This window comes from Protopterus annectens, chromosome 1.part1 (genome assembly GCF_019279795.1).
Source record: "Protopterus annectens isolate FY-2018-M chromosome 1.part1, PAN1.0, whole genome shotgun sequence".
Classification (NCBI taxonomy): Eukaryota; Metazoa; Chordata; order Ceratodontiformes; family Protopteridae; genus Protopterus; species Protopterus annectens.
Window position 1 is genome coordinate 1487523453 of NC_056726.1, and position 19079 is coordinate 1487542531.

The 19079-nt window shown below is 45.9% G+C and overlaps 1 protein-coding gene across 2 annotated transcripts in view; it reads left to right on the top strand.

The window, feature by feature from the left end:
* PTP4A2 (protein tyrosine phosphatase 4A2) overlaps nucleotides 1-19079 on the top strand; it is a 510667-nt gene that overhangs the window by 203684 nt on the left and 287904 nt on the right. For both annotated transcript variants that reach the window (XM_044082674.1, XM_044082682.1), the window contains exon 3: nucleotides 1664-1756. In XM_044082674.1, the coding sequence (XP_043938609.1) occupies nucleotides 1664-1756 (93 nt within the window). The remainder of the gene's footprint in view (nucleotides 1-1663; nucleotides 1757-19079) is intronic.

The following is a 19079-nucleotide window of genomic DNA, read 5'->3' on the forward strand; positions in this document are numbered from 1 at the left end:
CAAAGGGCAGTAGAGTAGTGATTTGTATCCTTTACAAAGGGCAGTAGAGTAGTGATTTGTATCCTTTACAAAGGGCAGTAGAATAGTGATTTGTATCCTTTACAAAGGGCAGTCAGTAGCCCGGGTCATGATGCTCGCAAAATGACAGTCTGGTTTTACTTCCATGGAAACATTGAACAGTGCATGTTGAGGCACATTCTTCTAGGGCAGCAGCAGCAGTGACATCCTTCAGAAGTCTGCATTCGGGTGGTCTTGGAACCTGTCTGCCTGGTTATCCGTCCACACCTTTTGTAAATGCTATATCTTAAACATTGCCACCAGGGCAGGTTTTACCATAGTTAACCTGCAATGGCTGTTAAAGCCCATACCTTCACATTCAGTCACCCCATGCTATAAATTTTAAAATCTTTCCAAGCCTTGGCACTAAAGCAGCAGTGAGCAATGTGAAGGACACAGCACATTTGTGTAGTTTGTCATGACTGTGTATGTTGGGAGTACACTCAGTGTTGCTGTAATATTTTTTTCTGTCAATGCCTCTGTCCCTGTGTTATACATGGGTACCCAGGTGAGTACTTGTATTTGCATTTTGTCTTCTAATCCTACAAGATCTCTCCTCTTGCAGTTTTACTGCCTGGAAATAGAACTTTGAGGGATTCTGTTGTTGGGTGTCATCCAGGGGGACATTTGCCCAGAGGTAGGCACTACTTTGGCTTTTACCACACTCCTGCTACTTCAGCAGCAAGATGCTAAAGATGGCATAAACAGGCATCCTCCCTATACTGCAGGTGTCCTGATGCCCAAGTGGGAGGGTATCTGTCAGCTGAGAGGAGAGAGGGTAAACAGTTTTGAAGTTAATTGGATGTCAAGCCACCTCCTTCGGGTTTTGCAGCGTTAGCACAACTGCAGCAGTGAAATTACTTTTGGCAGCAATTTTAAAACTTGTGTGCAACTGTGGTATTAGGGATGGGTCCATGCTTTTCCTCTCTCCCTCAGTCACTTTCTCATGCCTTTCCTCTCCCCCTCACCGTCACTTTCTCACGCCTTTCCTCTCCCCCTCCGTCACTTTCTCATGCCTTTCCTCTCCCCCACCCCTCACAGTCACTCTCACGCCTTTCCTCTCCCCCACCCCTCACCGTCACTCTCACGCCTTTCCTCTCCCCCACCCCTCACCGTCACTTTCTCGCACCTTTCCTCTCCCCCACCCCTCACCGTCACTTTCTCACGCCTTTCCTCTCCCCCTCACTGCTTTAGGCTCTTGATACAAGGCATATGATCACTGCGGTGGTGGTGCTGCGGTAGCGTTGTCTCCTCATAGTTAGATGTTGCCCGTTCGATTCTGTGTCTTCTGTGTGGCGACATGCATGAATGGGCATTCCTTCGTCGAAGGTTGTGCGTTAGGCCTGGCAAGCCAGCAAGTAAAAATTTACTGCCAATCATTAGCGGACCGGAGTTCCGCTGTGGCAACCCGTAACTGGGAAAAGCCGAAAGACACAAATGAGGTATATGATCAGCAGATGAAATGGCAACAGACCTCTATGCATGTCTCTCGTGTGTTGGTATAGACGTGTACTGGTGGGATGTATATGTAGCCTAGAAGATTTGTATGAAGACATTTTTTTTTTGACCAATATATTCATGAAGTAAATCTGGCTTTATTTTTCAGGAACTGAAGAAGTATGGTGTAATCACACTGGTGAGAGTATGTGATGCAACATACGATAAAGCTCCTGTTGAAAAGGAAGGAATTGAAGTCTTGGTGAGTATGGTCAACTGCAGATAATGGGGGAAACTGGAAGATAAGTGGGTGTTCATACTTTTTTTAGCAGCGCTGCAGTGTATTAATTGGGCTTTTAACCTAAATTGCATGTGGTATTTTTTCCTAATATGTTTGTATTGAAATGGAGATTGTTTTAAGATTTACTTTTACTTTGTGGTTTTGAAGGTTATCTTTTGTTAAATGACAATGGCTTTTGATTTTTTCAGTAGTGGCATCTGTAGATTTGGCTAAGGATACCAATCTGGTATTTGATAAATCATAAACCACTGCAGCTGTTACCTGATGCTGGTGAGCTGCTTGGTCAGGACCTGAGAAACTTTGCTTCATTGAGGAATTTACTATACGACTAATACCTACTCTAGTCTGTGCAACCATTTTCTTTGTTTGAAAAAGAAACGTTCTTTTTTATAAGGTTTGTCCATAACCATTTAAGTGCTGTTAAAGGAGAATTCTTGTCCCATTATTAAGATTTCAGCTTCTGCTGACTTTCTGTTCTCCAGTTTTACCAAGTGTGATAGTATACAACAATACTCATTTTAGAGTAGAGGATATTTTGGATAGAAATTACCATCAAGAATTAGAGGTTTACCTTTTTTTTTTTTTTTTTTTTTAACTGAGGTAGATTTGAGTAGTGATTCTTTACTGAAACCTGTGATTGAGTGTTAAAGGTGCCCAGATCTTCAGCTGGAATGTAGATTTTCTGCTAAAGGAAATTGCCACCTTTGTGGTCTTTTTCTACAGGTTCAGTCTAAATGTTATATTCAAAAAAAAACTGTAGATCTAGACAGGATTTCCTTCCTTGATGGGCTGGCTGTCCAAGGTGCTGTGCATCATAGGCTTTATGTATATCCTGTGGATGAGATGTTAAACTGAGGCCCCATCTGCCTGAGTTGGTCATAGCTCAGGTGGATGTAAAGAATGCCATGGCACCTGTCAAAAAAACTAGGGGAAGTTCCAAATTTCGCCTAATAGTATAAATCCACCTCAGGTGTCCCTGAAAGCGAGGCTTCTAGCCTAGTGGGACGAACCTGGTCAACAAAGGATAAATGCAAATAAAATTGTGCTTCAGTTTTGAGATTGTGCAGAGGGCCCTGCTCTTAAAGCCTTAATATTCAGAATTGCCATCTGAGTCTGACCATCTGCTAGAACCATTGGTCATTAGCAGGGTACAGCATATTCTTAGGCCTACCTGCTTCAAACTGCCTCACAGTGGTAGGGCTGAGTGCACTTCAGGTAGTCTGAGAATACTGTGGAAAAGCCAAGAAACTTTCCACCTTTGGTAAGACTACTCAAGGCAAGTCAAAAGAAAAAGAAACTCATCTGGTTCCTGAATGTCGGTGTCTGTTTTATAGAAGTCCTGAGTAATTTTTGAAGCTGCTTTTCTTGAATCTTCATAAGTCGTTGATTCCTAATAGCAGAGAGAGGCTGAGCTGATTCTTAAGGAAGCACACTTCATCTTTGTGGTTTTCCCTATCCTTTACTGTAGTTTAAATTGGTACCAGTATAGGATGTCCTTCAAGGATGCATCTGCAGTCCTAACAAATGGGTTGTCCTGCCTCAGGCAGCCCTTCGGTCGGCCGGATTCCAAAGTCTGCGTCTGGCCTCGGCTGATGTCGCACTTCACCCGACGTCATAGCTGCTTGGGTATAAAGGCGTCAGCCGATGCCATTTTCCTCAGTCTTTCTTGCCACGCGGTGCCCGAAGCAGAAGCTGTTCGCAAGTGCCGGTCGGTCAGATCCAGAGATTTCAGCGTACCGAAGACTTGTAAAAAGCTAAGTACCCCATTGGGGACACTTTCTTGCCTCAGCCAATGTCAGACAAAGTAAATAATTGTTTAACTTGTGGGAAACAAATACCTCATAAGGATTTCCACTCTTATTGCCTTCCTTGCTTAGGCCCAGACCACGACGTATCAGCTTGTTTAGCCTGTGCTTCCTTCAACCGACGGACTCTCAGACGTCGGTCGGAGTTTGCCGAAGAGTTTTTTGACTCTACTTTTGCATATAAAATGCCGTCTGAGACTCCGACTACTCATTTAGCTAGAAAACGCAAAGAAAAGGACAGACACTTGCGGCCCGCAGTTTTGGCTGAAACCACGGTTAGGCCTACCACGAGTGTCTTGGTTTCGGCTGAAACAAAGACCTCTGTTCTCCTGTCGGCCGAAAGCATGCCTCCAATAACCGAGGCCACACAGGCCATGGCTGAGTTGGCTACAGAAATTCCTGCTGAAGTAGCAGGCACACGAGTTGTCTGACACTATTCCATTGGACATCTCTACTCCTGCACGTGGGGCAGCTAGACCCCCTGCTTCTATGTCTATCGAGGCCTTTTCCAGGGCTAAAGCAGCCAAACTTTCCAAGGCCTTACCTTCAAAAGCTCCCTCTCACAGGCCTACCTCTAGTTCCCAGATTCTCAGCCTTGCTGAGGACCTTATTTCTCTGATCAGGGGAACCCAACCTCACCCAGACAGGGCCTCTCAACCCCCTCCTGAAGAGGCCTAGGACTGAACCCCCTGAACCTCTGTCCTCTGACTACTCCTCGGATGGTTCAGAGGTATCGGACCATCAGGAAGGCCCGTACTCACCTTATGGAGGATTCTGATGCAGAAGACTCCATTCCTTCTGCCTCACCTCCAGAAGAATTTTCTTTTGGGGAAACCCTACACTCAATGAGGGAACACTTCCAATGGCAGGGTCAGGATTTTTCTGATTCCAGGAAAAGGCTAAGGACTTTTTTACACTTACCACAGCATAGGCCTTTAGCCATTCCACCTGTACTTATCAGTTGATGATGCATACAATGATGCCAGTACTGCCCCTGATTCTCTTCCCCCGGCCCCTGCTAAGCCTGATAGATACTACAGGGTCCCGGATTCTCACTACCACTTGTATAAGGCTCATGCTGCAGACCCAGAAACCATTTCTCAGGGCCCTAAAGGTGTTGCAGCTGCCTCTGCCAAAAACCCACTACCATCTGAAAGAGAATCTAGAGCATTAGAGAGATGGGGTAAAAAGGTTTATACATCTGCTACTCTTTCTGCCAAGGCTTTAAACTGTCAATTTCACATGATACAGTATCAGGAATTTTTGTTAGACTAGCTGAATAAAACGCTGGCCTCCCCAGAACCTTTAGACCGTAAGTCCCTTCAGGATTTGGTACACAACTCTCAGCAGGTCAGTAATCATTTCTTAAAATGTGGCTATGATGCACTGGAGGCTTCATTTAGATCAGCTATGACTGGAGCAGTGATTCGAAGGCATGCCTGGTTAAAAGAACAATCCTTACCAGACCATGTTAAGTCTAAACTCCTGGATGCCCCTATGGAGAAACAGTTTGTTTGGCTCCCCTGCACAGGAGGTTCTAAAGAAAGTGGAAGAAAAAGCAAAATCTGTCCAAACAGTAAAGGATTTTTTGCAGGTCCAACCTCCGAGGTTTAGCAGAAATTGGCCTTCAAAGAATTGGTCCTTTCCAGACTCCTCCAGAGCACAGAGAGGCAGAAATAGACGCCCAAGAGGCAGAGGTCAATCTAGGGGTGCCTACAGGGGTCGTCAGTGGCAACCTGCCAATCAAAGAAGTGCCGCCAGAGCTACGACTACAACCACTTCTACAGGACAGACACAATGACTTGGCTCTGATTCCGCCTACCAGGGAACAACTGGAAGCACCCTTGGGCGGAAAGCTAGCTTTATTCTCAAGAAATTGGCATTGTATTACAGGAGACAAATGGACTTTACAAACAATAGACGAGGGCTACAGGTTTCACTTCCACACTCTACCAAAAAAGAGAGGAATGCCAAACCTTCCACCAAGCCAGAAATCAGAGGCTCTAAAACAAATCATCAGTTTACTAAGGATGAGAGCAATAGAAAAGGTGCCATCTATGGAACAAGGCCAAGGATTTTACTCCAGACTATTCCTTGTACCAAGAAAAGAAAATCAATGGAGGCCTATTCTCGATTTGTCCGCACTGAACACATCTCATTGTTCCAAAATGCTGACCCTACAGCAACTTCTTCCCATGTTGGGCAAGGAGTCTTGGCTGGTGACTCTAGATCTCAAGGAGGCATACCTGCACGTCCCTATACGACCAGATTGCAGAAGACACCTCAGATTTCTTGCAGGATCAGAGCATTATCAATTCTCAGCATTGCCCTTTGGCTTATCTACTGTGCCCAGAGTATTCACGAAATGCCTGGCATCAGTAATTGCTCATTGCAGGCTTCAGGGAATTCAAATCTACCCATACCTGGACGACTGCCTAATACAAGCGGACAACAAGACAAAATTAATAAAGGATTTGGCCAATGTCATACAACTGCTGCAAGCCTTGGGATACACAGTCAACATACAAAAGTCAAGACTAGTACCATCCCAAAGGATAACATTTTTGGGTGCAGAACTGGACACTAACTCAGATGGCTTTTCTCACCGAGGAAAAACAAAAGCAACTACCAGTCTATTTCATGGCATTAACAAGACAAACTCAGCTTACTGCAAGGAAAGTCCTGCAGGCCCTGGGTTACATGGCATCCTGCATAATATTGATCTCACATGCCAGACTGCATATGAGAAAGTTACAATGGTACCGAAGGAATGTATGGTCTCAACACAGACACAGTTTAGAAGCCCAGATACCAATTATTCCCTGTCTGAAAAAAGAATTCCTGTGGTGGGCTCAGGCCTGTCAGATAAACAGGATTGCCTTTCAACAAACCACATCCAAGGCAGACCATCACCACGGACGCCTCAGACCTAGGCTGGGGGGCACACATGGAAGACAAATGTATCCAAGGCCTATGGTCACAAGACCAGCAGAATCTACACATAAATCTAAAGGAGATGCTGGCAGTGAAACATCCAATCGAGGCATTCAGACCATTCATCCAGCAAGGACACCTGCTGATGAGGACGGACAATACCACAGTCATGTGGTACATCAACAAACAGGGAGGCACACATTCATACCCTCTGTCGGATGGCAATGGACCTGTGGAACTTGGCCCTGAATCTCAACATCCAACTGCAGGCCAGATTTGTACCAGGAAAAGAGAATTCACTAGCAGACAGCTTAAGCAGAACTACCACGGATGCTCACGAATGGATGCTGCATCCAGATATTTTCAAAACCATAACACAGAAATGGGGAATGCCAGAGATAGATCTGTTTGCCTCCCCACACAACCACCAACTGAAGAAATTCTGCTCAAGAATATACCACCCACTTGCCTGGAGGGTGGACTCCCTTTCTTTCAGCTGGAAGGACCTGACAGTATATGCCTTTCCACCTCTTCCTTTGATGTACAAAGTTCTACTGAATATCAGAGAGGAACAGCCAAAGGTAATTCTGATAGCTCCAGACTGGCCAAGGCAACATTGGTACCCGCTATTGAGAAGCATGTCTCGGACGCATTCATGGCATCTACCTCTGTCCTTTACTTCTAACGCAGAACAACTACAAGACCCTGCATCCAAACTTAAAAACACTGCAGCTAACTGCTTGGAAAATTGCATAAAACAAAACCAACTTGATTCATCTCAGAGGGTTAAGGACATTATCCTGGAGGCTCGCAGACCCTCCACAAGGAAAACATATTCAGCCAAATGGAAAAGATTCCTCATTTGGAGTGCAAAAAAGGGAGAAAATGTCTCACTAGCAAACCTACCACACATCCTGGAATACTTAGCAGAACTGTTCCACAGTGGCCTGTCCTATTCTTCCATTAAGATACATGCATCAGCAATTTCAGCAGAGTACAACATGGATCCTCCGGTCCTCTCTCATCCTCTCCTCAGACAATTTCTGAGAGGGATCAAAAATGTAAAGCCTCCAAGGAAACCACCTTTGCCTGCATGGGATCTCAATTTTGTGCTAGAAAAATTAACACTTCCCCCTTTTGAACCAGCAGCAACAGCAGACTTACAGTTCTTATCTTGGAAAACTGCTTTCCTGCTAGCAATCACTTCAGCAAGAAGGGTATCTGAGTTACAGGCATTGATGGCAGTACAGCCTTTCCTTATCTTCCATCAGGATAGAGTGTCTCTGAGAACCAATCCTACTTTTATGCCAAAGGTGGTATCCAGGGTATCCTTGAACCAAGCTATACATTTACCTACATTCTTCCCCAACCCACAGAACAGGGGGGAAAAAAACTACTACACACCTTGGATGTGCACAGACAACTGCGCTACTATCTGGACAGAACCAAGGCCAGCAGAAAAACTGACCAGCTTCTGGTAGCATATGCAACAGGAGTGCAAGGAAAAGCAATTTCAAAACAGACAATCTCAAAATGGATAGGAAATTGCATTCGCTTCTGCTACTCATTTCATGGAAAGACAACTCCTGAAAATATCAGGCCTCACTCCACAAGAGCTACAGACACCACTACAGCTTTCCTACGAGGAGTAGCTACCAAAGACATTTTAGAAGCTGCTACTTGGAGCTCCGTGCATACATTTGCCAAGCATTATAATCTTCCTTTATACTCCAGATCCCGAGCAGGTTTTGCAACTGCTGTTTTACAAGGGATCTTAACTACACCATCATTATCTTAGTGCCTCCTCCCCCAGTTTGGCTATGGTATTCTACCCATTTGTTAGGACTGCAGATGCATCCTTGAAGGACATAGTACAGTTTTGTCCCTACCATAAATGTAGATGTCCGATAGGTATGCATCTGCAGTCAGGATTACCCACCTACCTTCCCCTCTGTGGTATTCCTAGGGTACTTACCCCTCATTTAGCTAGCTGGGGGAATCTGTTATGGTGTATTTGTTTGTATGTATATATGTATATATATTTTGCTCTCTACTGTTTGGAATTATCTGCATTTATCCAAATTTAGCCTTCCTAGAGGGCACCTGGCATCTGGGGCAAGAAACACTGAGGAAAATGGCGTCGGCTGATGCCTTTATACCCAAGCAGCTATGACGTCGGGTGAAGTGCGACGACAGCCGAGGCCAGACCCAGACTTTGGAATCCGGACGACTGAAGGGCTGCCTGAGGCAGGACAACCTATTTGTTAGGACTGCAGATGCATACCTATCGGACATCTACATTTATGGTAGGTACAAAACTGTATTTTTCGTATCCTCATTAACGTAGTGATGAAAGATTCCATTGTAACCTGAGTTACTTTTCACATCACAGCACTGATGGAGGATGCCCTGCCTATTACTTCTGTATCACCAGTACGCATTCCAAGAATGTGGATATTTAATTGGTAGATTGGTGTAAGTTTAAAATGATGTGCCTTCATGTTTGCTGCAGTGATTGTTTTTTTTCTGACCAGATGGTGTGCTTTCACTACAGTTTTTCACATCTGAAACTGCACCTTCTTTCATGACTTGGAACTATTGTTTTAGTGGACAGAGGCTGCGCACACAGCAGGTAGAAATGCAAATGCACAGGTACCAACAGACTAGTATTGAAACAATTAATCTAGCACTTACACAGGTAATTGGTCATAATGGCACACTGCTACTGATGGTCCACACAGAGCATGGAATGTTTAGTATAAAATGGTGAGTCTACTATATTGCTTGACAATTTGCAGACCAAGTCTGTAGCTGAAGTAGGCTTTTATGTCATGGGTGTAGTATTCAATTTGCTGGTTTGTCTGCTTAGAATCCTACAAACTAGTTAAACTGTTTTTAGTATAGACTATTTAGCACAAGAACATAACGTCGCAGAGGGGTCTGGGGGGTAGTAACCAGGTGAGGAGGTTGGGTGAAGTATGTTTGATCCAGGTAGCTCTAAATAACCCGGTGAGGCTAATAAAATGGAGAAAAGAATGTAAGGAACCAACATTACATTTTGCACTGGTTCTAATGGTGAAATGCTTTCAGAGACCATTTATAGAGTAACAAAGTCTGAAGAAAATGTCCATATTTTATACAAATAGAGTCCAATGGTTTCTAAACTTCTGTCCAATATGGCAATGCTCCAAGTTTGCCAGCATTCCTTTAATAGCGAATAACTTAGCTTTTTTGATGCAGGTGTAAGCGCGCTCAAAATCTGGGAAGATTTCCTCTCATACTATTTGTATGTGAGCAGTTTGTCCTCATTAATGCCTTATTACTAAACGGAAGAAATACAAAGACAGTGAAGTTTCCTAAATAACTTCTTATGGCCTTTTTAAGGAACTTCCAAGGGGCATAAAGTGATTATACTTTCAGTAACCCTCCTCCAGTCTTTGTCCATTCTTGGGTACCTGTACAAACGTAACTGCCTGTAGATTACTGCCACTTAGTGTTTCTGTAGTGCTAGGAGGTAGTAAAGCTAGTGTTTCTGTAGTGCTAGGAGGTAGTAAAGCCCATGTGCCATCACTAATATTGTGACCATGTATACCTGTTGTCAGATTGACAATGGTCCTTTGGTAGGCATGCGTACCCACACCTATACTACACTTGCCAATTTTCTTGTTTCTGCAACATCTGCTGTAGGGGGGCACACTTATTACTGGGGGCTTTATGCAGCTTGAGATGTCAGCTCTTCTGATTTTGCTGCTCTTCTGATCATGGCAAATTTGGAGGTATTTTTATTCTAATGACACTTTTTGGGGTAAGCCTGTTTCCTTAGTGAAGTATCGTTGCTGAGGTCGATAGAACTGCAAACTTGGGCACGTTTTCTCATTTGACCCTTTTTTAGGGCTTTGCAATGGTTATTTTAAAAAAATATGCAAAACTTAACAATCTGTCAGTGGATGCAGTTTCTTTTCCATTTGCAAGTTCTTTTGCTTAGATTGGCACCAAGACAAAAGGCATATTAAACAGCCCTTTTGAAAATTCCATAGTGGTGGATAGAGTTGGAAAGGTCAGTTGAGCACATTCTCTAATTTTAATAGCTGCAGTAACCTGTATGACTCGTGTTTTATTACCAGGGATTTCATCTCTGGGTCAGATTCAAGATGCCTTCAAAACCATGGCTGTTCAGACAGTGCGGTAATCTAATTGAAATTTTAACTGTGTAAAGTGGGTACGCACTACCATTTTTGCCTGATGCACTGGGTGATGCACTGACAACTGTAACCCTTAAGACTTGTCTGGCTTCAGACCTAGCCTTCCTCTGTGGACATGAAATAAGGTCATCATGCCATCTAGAATATATTCTTTGGACAGTCATTTGAGGATGTTTTATTGGAACTGGTGAGAAGGGAAGACCATGTCAGAGGCAAAATGATAAACATCATAATCATTAAGGTTGAGGACATTGCTTTAGTCAGTAGTAGATTTTTTTCGTGTTTCACTGTTGCAGTCATCACACTTGAGTTATCTGCCTGCAGGTAGTCCTCAGTCTGACGGAATACCAGAGTCTTGGGATTTCTGCATCTGATGCTGTCACCTCTTCCATGACGTCTGGTCGTCAGGGGTGTAAAACATGGAGCCGACGCCATTACATCAGTTTTTCTTGCTGAAGAAGGAGCCCAAAGCAGTTCGCAAGTGCCGGTCGGCCGCTACCTGAAATTAATTTTTTCAAATTTCAGACCGAAGTCTTCTAATGCGAAGTACCCCATAGTGTATTCTTTTTTCTTACTCTAACCGATGTCCGAAAAAATTAACAATTGTCTTGCCTGTGGAAAGCAAATACCTCAGAGATTTTCATTCTTACTGCATCACCTGTTTAGGCCCAGACCATGATGTCCCTAGCTGTTGGTTTTTTGCCTTAACGTCTGAACCATTCGTCGTATGGCTATTTTTGTAGCTAAATTCTTTCGCTCTTATTCTCCATGTTCCGAAATGGCTTCGGTAAATCATCCGACTACCGATCTTCCAAAAAACGCAAAGGTAGAGACCACATTGGTCAAAAACTGCTGACTACTCTACCGTTAAGCTTGTCGCCAGTCTGCCGGTACTCTGTGAGGTGCCTTTGCAGCCCCTGATGCCTGCTTCTGCTGATTCGCAGGCCTGTGCTGTGACCCATTCGGAGTTCGGTATGCCATGAGATGCTTTGACTATGGAACCTGTGTACGTCTCTACCTTGGATGGGTTAGAGCCGCTGTGCAGGCACCAGCTTCTGAGGGTGTATTCTGACCTACCGATTTTCATATTAAACTGACATCTTCATTTCCTACTAAAACTACAGAGTTTCTCAGGCCCAGAGTTCTCACTACACCTAGAAAACTGATGTCCAAAGCACATGCTCATCCTCCCATGCCACAAAAACAAATGCTTAGAATGGCTGAAGACTTTATTACTTTAATTAGAGAAAGCCAGCCATCCCCTGCCAAAAGACAGATTTGAATTTCCTTCTGATTCTACAGACCAGGAGTCTGATGACTCTGACCTTTCTGATTACCAGGACATACCACTAACCTACGTATGAGGATTCAGATGCAGAGGAATCCATTCCCTCTGCCTTCCAGAGGATTTTTCTTTTGGTGAAACCTTGCATACCTTAGAGCGTTTCCGCTGGGAATGCCAGGACTATCCTCAGTCCAAAAAGAGAGACTGGGAATTTTTAGATTTCCCTCCGCACAGGCCTCTAGCTGTACCCCGTCCTGGATATTGTAGAGGTCTTCTTGGAGTCCAGTCTTACTCCTGATACCTTACCACCAGCTCTAGAAAACCTGACTGGTACTACAGAGTACCTGATTCTTAAAATTTCTCTCTAAGAATCCTACTGCGGGTCCAGGGACCATTTCCCAGGGACCTAAAGGCATTAAGGCTATTACAGCCAGAAACCCTACCCCTTCAGACGGGGATTCTAGAGCTTTAGACAGATTGGGTAAGAAGTTATGTACCTCTACAACTCTTGCCATCAGGGCTTTGAATTGCCAGATGTTCTTCATTCCACATTGCTGCAGTCCTAACTATTGGGTAGTCCGCTGTCCAGTCGGCCTGAATACCAAAGTATATGGCTGACGTCGGTCAGGGCGCATTAGACTGACGTCAGTACGTTAGGGTACTAATGCGCATGACCGACGTCATATCCTCAGTCTTTTTTGCCGCATGGTCCGATGCAGAAGCAATTTTGCGAGTGCAGGTTGGCGTTCTGAAAGTTTCTGAAGTCAGAGTTTCAGACCGAATCAAAGTTGGCTAAGTACCCCGTTGGGGAATATTTTGGTTTTTTCTTGCTAGAGCTTTAGACAGATTGGGTAAGAAGTTATGTACCTCTACAACTCTTGCCATCAGGGCTTTGAATTGCCAGTTTCATATGTTGAAGTACCAGCAACATATTATGGAACTAATTGAGAAGATTATCTGCATATCCCCATAAGGGAGTCTTGCAGGAAATGTCTACGTTTCAGGGCAGGCTCTATGCACCATCAGTTCTCTGCACTTCCCTTTGGCTTATCTACTGCGCCCAGAGTATTCAAAAATGCTTGGCTCCAGCCATTGCATACTGCAGGCAGAGAATTATACAAATCTACCCATACTTGGACGATTGCCTGATTCAGGCGTACAGTCAGGAATTGCTACTTCAGCACCTGGTACTTGTGAAGACTTCTAACCTCACTGTGTTCTAACTTCACTGTGATACACCAACGAAAAGAAATCACGACTGGTGCCCAGCCAACAAATTGTATTCCTGGGAGCAAGCTTAAACGCAACTTCCCAGATAGCATTCCTCACTCCAGAAAAACAGGTCCATTTGACACTGTTTCAAACTAATGGCCAATAAAACCCAGCTATCTGCAAGGAGAATACTGCAAGCCCTAGAGTTCATGGTCTCATGCATTCTGCTAATTCCGTATGCAATACTGCATATGAGGAAACTTCAGTGGTACTTAAAAAAATCTCTGGTGTCAACATTCTCAGAACCTGGAAACAGTGATTCCTGTCATAGCTTGTCTAAGGGCAGTGTTCCTTTGGTGGGCAGAATCATGCAACCACAACAAGGGGCTTCCTTTCACTCAACCCCTTGCCACCCAAACCCTGACAACAGATGCATCAGACTATGCACGGGGGGCTCACTTGACAGGCAATTGTGTTCAAGGCAAATGGATCCTAGAACAAATTCCCCTGCATATCAATCAAAAAGATGCTAACTGTACAGAATGCTCTGAGTCTTCCAGGACAGCTCCTGATAGACACCGCAGATGTTCCCCGCAGTCGGCCCGAGTTCCACAGTCTAGGTCCGGCGTCGGTTGCTGTCTCCTCCTCCCCCCTGACGTCAGTGCACCAGGGGTATAAAAGATGTAGCCGATGCCATTTTCTTCAGTCTTTCTTGCCCGCACGGTGCCTGAAACAAAAGCAGTTCGCAAGTGCCGGTCGGCCAACTCCTGAGATTTTCAAATTCGAATTTCAGATCCAAAGTCTTAATTAAAGCTAAGTACCCCATTGGGGAAACTTTTTTTATTGCCCCAGACCGAGATCAGAAAAAGTTAATAATTGTATTTCTTGTGGGAAGCAAATACCTCAAGGATTTTCATTTTTACTGTATTCTTTGCCTAGGCCCTGACCACAACATTGCTAGTTGTCCGTTTTGTGCTAGATTTAACCAACGCACTATTAAGCGTCTGTATGATTTTGCATTTCATTACTTTGGCAGACTATTCAATTATATAATGCCGTCAGAACAGCCGACTACCTGAGTTTATAAAAAGTGCAAAGAAAAAGAAAAGGACAGATATTATGTAGTCCTATCTCACCTACATTCTTACCAATGGGTTCGGAGCCGAATATCTGCTCCGACTCTGCCTATTTACTAGCTCAAAAGTCACTGGTTGGGCTAAGAGGGTATCCCATAGTACACTACTTCGCATCCCCAGATCTCGTTTGCCGCTTATAGAGCTCTGACGTGGTCTCGCTTGGCTGTGGCTACTCTTGAATTAATTTCTCTTGAGAAATTGCTTGCTTCATACTTCAAAAGCTATTTTAATAGCTATTTTTGCTGCGGTAGTTATGTTTGCATGTTTAGTAGTGTGTTTTGTGGTATCCCTAACAGTTCCCATGGGCTAGGCCTGTTTTAGAGGACCTAGTCCTCCCTTAGTCAGTAGTTTTTCTTATTGTATATTTTTTTTTTGAGAACTGTTTGTTAGAGGTTCTCTGTGTTCCATTGTTATTGTTTGTTGGTTTAGAGGTTCACTCTTCCCTGTGGTACTGTCTGCTGTGTAAGTTGTGGGCTTCCCGCCCTTTTTTGGTAATTGTTAACTGTAGTTACGCTGTGTGCATTGCACCTGTTGGAAGTTAACTCTTTGGATATGTGTAAGGATCAGAAAGAACATTACGCCTTCTGGCTGTAAAAAGTGTTCAAAGTGCGGATATAAAATGTCCATCACGGACACTGTGTTTACTGTCTTGGAGCCATCCACTTACAGGAGTCCTGTAGCTTTTGTCACGCCTTCAGTCCTAGGGTGCTCCGAGAGGAAAAACAAATTGATTTTTGAAGGGACTGCTTAAACCATCTTTCGAGGAGGCTATAGGTTTGGCTCCCAGTTGAAATCTAAGTCCTCCAAGTCCAAGAAAGTCTCCAGCTCCATCAGCATCTTCGGAGCCTCCGGAGAAAATTACCATATTGGAGACTGCTTCCTTGGCTCCACTGTCCTCTGGGCCACAGGAGGTGTCTGTATTAAGTGAATCGGCGTCTGCTCCGATCATTCTCGAACCTATTCTGAGCCGGTCGCCGAGTGTGAGGCTTGGTTCACCAGATAAGAGGTCTGTCTCCATCTCCTCCAAATCCTTCAGGCTTTCCGATTTGGATATGGATAGGGTGGTGCAGAGGCTCCTGCAGTCGCTGGTGTTGGCTAAATTGTTTTCGGCTCCAACAAAGTCGGCTCCGGAGCCAATCCCTATGGTTGTTTCATCGATTCTTCCTCCGAGCACATCCTTGCTGTCAGAGCCGGTATGTCCCGCTCAGTGATGTTCCTGCGCCGGCTCTGATACCCCCTTTGGGTTTATCGGTGCTGACCTCTGCTCAGACCATGTCGGTTCCGTCCACAGGGTTAGAGACTTGGGTGTCTGTCGGGCCCGAAGGGGATGCCTCGGGACATCTGTCTGTTCAAAGTCTTCCCCTCGGTGCATCAGCTAGGGGGATCCCGGTCATGGCCTCCGAGGCCGATCGGTCCTCTGACTCTGGGGGGGGGGGGGGGGACACCAGCCTTCGAGGCCATGCGGAGCATGCTGGCCAGGTCGTCAGCTACGTCACTCGTGTCGGTCATTCCATCCCCCACCACCCTGGCGAGAGCTTCTGACACCCATCTATCCCTGGACAGCAGAGCACCAGGCCCTGAGGATACCCCAACGAGCAGTCCCCCACTTTCTGAAGGTCCCTCAGAGCCTGTCCCTGAGGAACCTCCCAGGAAGAAATTGTGCAAGAGGAAGCATAGACACCCAGGACTAGTCTCTCGCTTCCGATACTGACCTCGAGGAATCTGAAGGGTCCCCCAAGTCTTCCTCTGTTTCCTTCTCCGATATTCTGGAGATACTGAAACAGAGGAGACTGGCCTTCCAACCCCATCCGAGGAGTCTGTGTTCCTTGAGGCTTTTGGCGCTCAACCTTCTGCCTCCGGTGTGTCTCCACCCTTAGAACATCTTGACCTTATTTGTCGAAGGGTGTGGGAACCCTGATTCTGTGGAGCCAGTACCGCGGCACCCCAACAAATTTCTCTCCGCCCCTCACGGAAAATAATTTCTTAAAGGGAGTCCTGCTAGATGCCATGGTGGGTGGTGGCAGCCACCCAGAAGGAAGTTGCAGAGTCTTCCGCTTCGGTCCATCCTCCTAACAAGGAGTCTAGGACTATGGACCGGTACGGGAAGCGTACCTTGTCTTCAGCCACCTTCACCTTAAGGTCGCTGAACTACTTATCTCATTTCACTCTGCTCCAGAGAGATCTCCTTAAGGAGTTGGGAGATGCTCTTGCGGGTAACGTACCAGAAGCGGTGGCTTAGACGGTCAACGCACAGGTTTCTACCCTCAACTCCATTGCAAACTTGTCCATGTGACTCCTTTAGTATGCGGCCGAGGGAGCCAGCAGGGCGGCCAGCTCAGGTGTAGCTCTTAGAAGGCAAGCCTGGCTGCACCTGTGTCACTTTGCGGAGGCCTTCAAGTCTTCCTTCACTGATGCTCCTTTTGATGGTTCCTCCTTGTTTGGGACCAAAGTGAAAGATACCCTCACCAGGTGCAAGCAAGAGGGAAAGACCCTGTCTGCTGTAGGGGTCTGTTTTTCCCTCCCGTCCAGGCCTTCTCCCAAGGCTCCGCGAGGGGGAAAGATGTGGTTCAAGAAATCAAAGGTTTTTTTCCCACCGCACAAGGTGAAACCCCCTCCCGAAGCAGGGGGGGGGGGGGAGTTATTCAGGGAGATGTCGCCCCAGAGGCAGAGGAGGCCCCCGCAATTCTGGGGACTGACTCCTTTTGAGGCTCCCCATACTCTCACTCCAGAGGGTGTGCCCGACTGCTTTTCCAGAGCCAGTCGGGGGTCGAATTTCCTTGTATCCGGAAGCCTGGTAAAACATCACCCAGGACCGATGGGTATTAAGGATAATTTCCAGAGGTTACACCATTCCATTCTGTTCAGTACCCCCTCCCATCAGAAGAATCCCAGACGTTCCACCCAGTCAAAGGGATCAAGCAGCCTCAGAGGTATCTCAGCTGCTAGAAAAAGGAGTCATCCAACCAGTCCCCTCAGACCAGATCAGATTGGAGACTTACTCAAGGTTCTTTTTGGTGCCGAAAAGAACAGGGGACCTGAGATCCATACTAGATCTGTCAACTCAACCATTACAAAAGTCCAAATTCCGAATGGTCACCCTACAATCTATTCTCCCATTGTTGGGAAAGGAAGTATCGATGTGCTCCATCGACCTGAAGGATGCTTGCTACCATATCAAAATGGACAGGGCATCCAGGTGTCATCTATGCTTCTGGCTGGGAGCCAGACATTTCCAGTTTCGAGCCATGCCCTTTGGTCTCACCACAGCCCCCCAGGGTGTTCAAGTGTATGGTAGTGGTGACTGCTCACTTCAGACGTCCAGGATTCCAGGTGTTTCTGTACCTGGACGACTGGCTCCTCACCAGGCATCAACTAATTCAGACCAGGGACGCTACCATCAGTCTGTCACCAATTAGGCATTACGATAAATTGGAAAAAATCTGCCTTGTTGCCAGTACAGCGTGTCACCTTTATAGGAGCAGAGCTGGACACCATTCAAATGCGAGCATTCCTACCACAAGAAAGGATCACAGGGTTGCAACAACAAATTCTCACGCTGATGCCTCAGACATGCGAAGGCAAGACTGATTCTTCAACTCCTAGGGACCATGGCAGCTACTGTCATGTTGGTCCCGTTAGCGAGATTACACATGAGAATTCTTCAATGGCTTCTTTGTCCAATGGTCTCTCCAAAGACTTCCGCTATCCCATCCAATCCTAATGACAGACAAATGCAAGCAGGACCTCTGTTGGTGGCTGTGCACCAACAACTTGAATGTAGGAAAACCCTTTGTTCCACCCGTCCCTGTGGCCGCAGTGACTACAGATGCCTCCCAGATAGGGTGGGTGGCATTATCTCGGCAGGATGGTCCAAGGCACGTGGCAGGAGCACGAGATACATTTGCACATAAACATCCTGGAGATGAGCAGTGCTTCTTGCGTTGCAGGCACTTCAAGAAGTCCTCCCTCTAGGGACAATTGCGATACTCAGACAACATGTCTGTAGTGTGGTATCTCAACAAGCAAGGAGGAACCAGATCTTATCCACTATGCAGGGAGGCCATGCGCGTGTGGCATTGGGCAATAGCTTCCCAACGGTTTCTAGTGGCAACGCACATCCCGGGGAAGACTAATGTGACAGCAGACAAGCTAAGCAGGGCGATTCTTATGCCCTACGAGTGGTCCCTGAATTGCCTGGTGGCAGAGCGAATCTTCAGCAGATGGGGTCAACCTTTCTGTGATCTTTTTGCCAGCCCCCTCAATGAGAAATGCAGCAACTACTCGCTGATCCACCCACTGGGGGAATCACTCAGGGATGCTCTAGCTCACAATTGGCCCTCCAGTCTGCTTTATGCTTTCCCTCAGTTTCCCCTTCTCTCAAGGGTTATTCAGAAAGTGCAATCCTTGGGAAGCAGGATGATTCTGATTGCCCCACACTGGCCTCGTCCAGTATGGTTCCCCTTCCTTCAACCCTACCTTGTGGATACTCCTTGAATTCTGGAACCCCTTCCAGACTTACTGACACATGTTGGGACAGTTCACCCCTCTCTGAGGACACTCCGTCTGACAGCCTGGTTACTCCACTTCCATCCTTAGTCAGATGTCATAATTTTTCGCCAGACGTAGTCCATATTTTGTCGTCCTCTCATAAACCGTCCACTAGAGAAATCTACTTTAGCAAATGGAAAAGATTCTCTGTTTGGGCTCATT